The sequence below is a fragment of the Ipomoea nil genome, unplaced genomic scaffold (genome assembly GCF_001879475.1).
Source record: "Ipomoea nil cultivar Tokyo-kokei standard unplaced genomic scaffold, Asagao_1.1 scaffold0982, whole genome shotgun sequence".
Lineage (NCBI taxonomy): Eukaryota > Viridiplantae > Streptophyta > Magnoliopsida > Solanales > Convolvulaceae > Ipomoea > Ipomoea nil.
This window is the reverse complement of record NW_017617410.1, coordinates 941,101-943,063: the sequence shown is the minus strand read 5'-3', so window position 1 is coordinate 943,063 and position 1,963 is coordinate 941,101. Positions and strand designations below refer to the sequence as shown.

Sequence of the window (1,963 nt, the reverse complement as noted above, 5' to 3'; positions counted from 1 at the left end):
CACATGTAGAATCCAAGAAATCATCACATAGGTAAGCAAAATAGATTTTGTAGAGCATGGGTTACCTCTTGTAGACAAAAACCTTCACTTAACACTTCACCAAGCTCCTACTAAGGTTCACCTTCCAAACCCACTTCAAGAACACACCAAAAGATCATAAAGAGTCTATCTTTAAAGAAAGACACCTTAGAAAACACTAAAAACAAATGATGAACATAGATATTACCCTCCTAGATGCCCAAACGTATGAAAGGTAGAATCTTGGAGACAACCTTTGAAGATTTGACGAAGCTCCAACTTGGCTTGGAAGAAAAGCTATCTAACTTTTAGAGAGAAGGGAGAGCTCAAGTTTGGAAAGTGTAAGGAGAAAGAATGAGGAGTGTCTACTAGGTTAGCTTGCATTACTAACACAAGGTGAAATGTCATGAATACCCTTACTAAAATGAAGAGGTGTAAGGGAACAAGGGAACTACTCACAAAGCTTAAGGTACAACCTTGATTTTGGGTTGACTAGTCAATTACTAGTCCCTGACTATTGAATTTTCAGGAATTTAAGGAATTAAATTACCAATTGGTTTAGGATTAATTACTTAATTAATCCCTTAATCGAATTTGGATTACGGGGTGTCACAACCTTTGTCTAACAATTCTTGCAACTGGGTCTTCAACTCCTTCATCTCCTTGGGCGCTAAACGGTAGGGAGCTTTAGATATAGGCGTTGTACCAGGTACAAGATCCACTGAGAATTCAACTTCTCTCGGAGGAGGTATTCCCGGGATCTCCTCGAGGAAGACGTTAAGGAACTCACATACAACAGGTATGGTCTGAGTCGCATCTCCTTTTGCCTTCAGGTTTTCGACTGAGCACAAGAAGATATCGTGGCCTTTCTCCATGTACTTTTTCATCTTCGTCATGGACACTAACTTGATTCCCGGTTCTTCGGTTGATCCTCGGTACGACACTCTCTTCCAGTTTGGGCCCCTCAAAACCACCTTCTGCTCACCACACAAGATCTGCGCTCTGAACTGCCCTAGCCAGTTCATGCCCAGGACCACATATACCCCGTCCAGGCCGAACTGAAATAGATCACTGGTAAACTCCTCTCCACTGATGATTATCTTAACATCTTTCAAGAGACGGTCGCAGGTTTTAACATCTCTGAATGCCACCTTGACACTTAACTTTACTCCCACGCCTTCGGTTAAGCCTAGCTTCTTCACGAATCCCGGAGATACGAACGAGTTGGATGCTCCGGAATCGAACAGGATTACCATTGGGACAACTTGTACAAGAAAAGTCCTGATTACTACATCACTACCTCCTGCCCGAGCATCGTTTAGGATGAGGGTCTTCTCTTGAGACGACTCTTCTGATGAGCTCTACGATCCTAACCCCCTACTCCTTCTTAGATCACGAGGCGTCGGCAAGGTAGCTGTGCTGGGGCTTATCCGAGTGGACGTGCCACTTCGAATCCACTGCTCGACCACAGTAGGAGTGTTACTAACTCCCGTCGTTCGGGGTCTCTTAGCCGTATCACCCACATCTTCGAACGCCACGATACGCTAGCGAGGAGGCATTGCAAAGCTTCTACAACAACAACACTGTTACCAACAAGACAACAAGCTAGCAAACAACTATAGACAACACACAGCTCACAGCGCGTCCTAGGAAACCTAAGCCTACACACTTAGATTCTTACGGTCACTTAAGGTCTCAAACCACACTTAACCACTTAGAAGTCTAGTCTCTAGCATCCTAGGCTCAAACCTAGGCTCTGATACCAACTGTAACGTCCCAGATTTTCTATACCGATTGAAAACATAATCATGCAGATAATCTAACCATAAAAGCATACACAGCAGAAGACTAAATATGAAATAGATGGAAAACGTAGGGTGTTATGCCACGTCCACACAATGGTGAGTGCACAGGCGTAAACCACATCAACATAATCTGTCTATCC

At 43.8% G+C, this 1,963-nt stretch overlaps 1 protein-coding gene across 1 annotated transcript; it reads right to left on the bottom strand.

Moving 5' to 3' along the window:
- Nucleotides 1-617: 617 nt before the first annotated feature.
- Nucleotides 618-1,274, bottom strand: LOC109179978. Its single transcript, XM_019329452.1, has one exon. The coding sequence runs from the start codon at nucleotides 1,272-1,274 to the stop codon at nucleotides 618-620; it is 657 nt and encodes a 218-aa protein (XP_019184997.1).
- Between the last annotated feature and the right edge of the window lie 689 nt (nucleotides 1,275-1,963).

What these genes read in the sequence shown, in the direction of transcription:
- LOC109179978 (XM_019329452.1), bottom strand. Translation starts at nt 1,274, where the DNA reads ATGGTAATCCTGTTCGATTCCGGAGCATCCAACTCGTTCGTATCTCCG.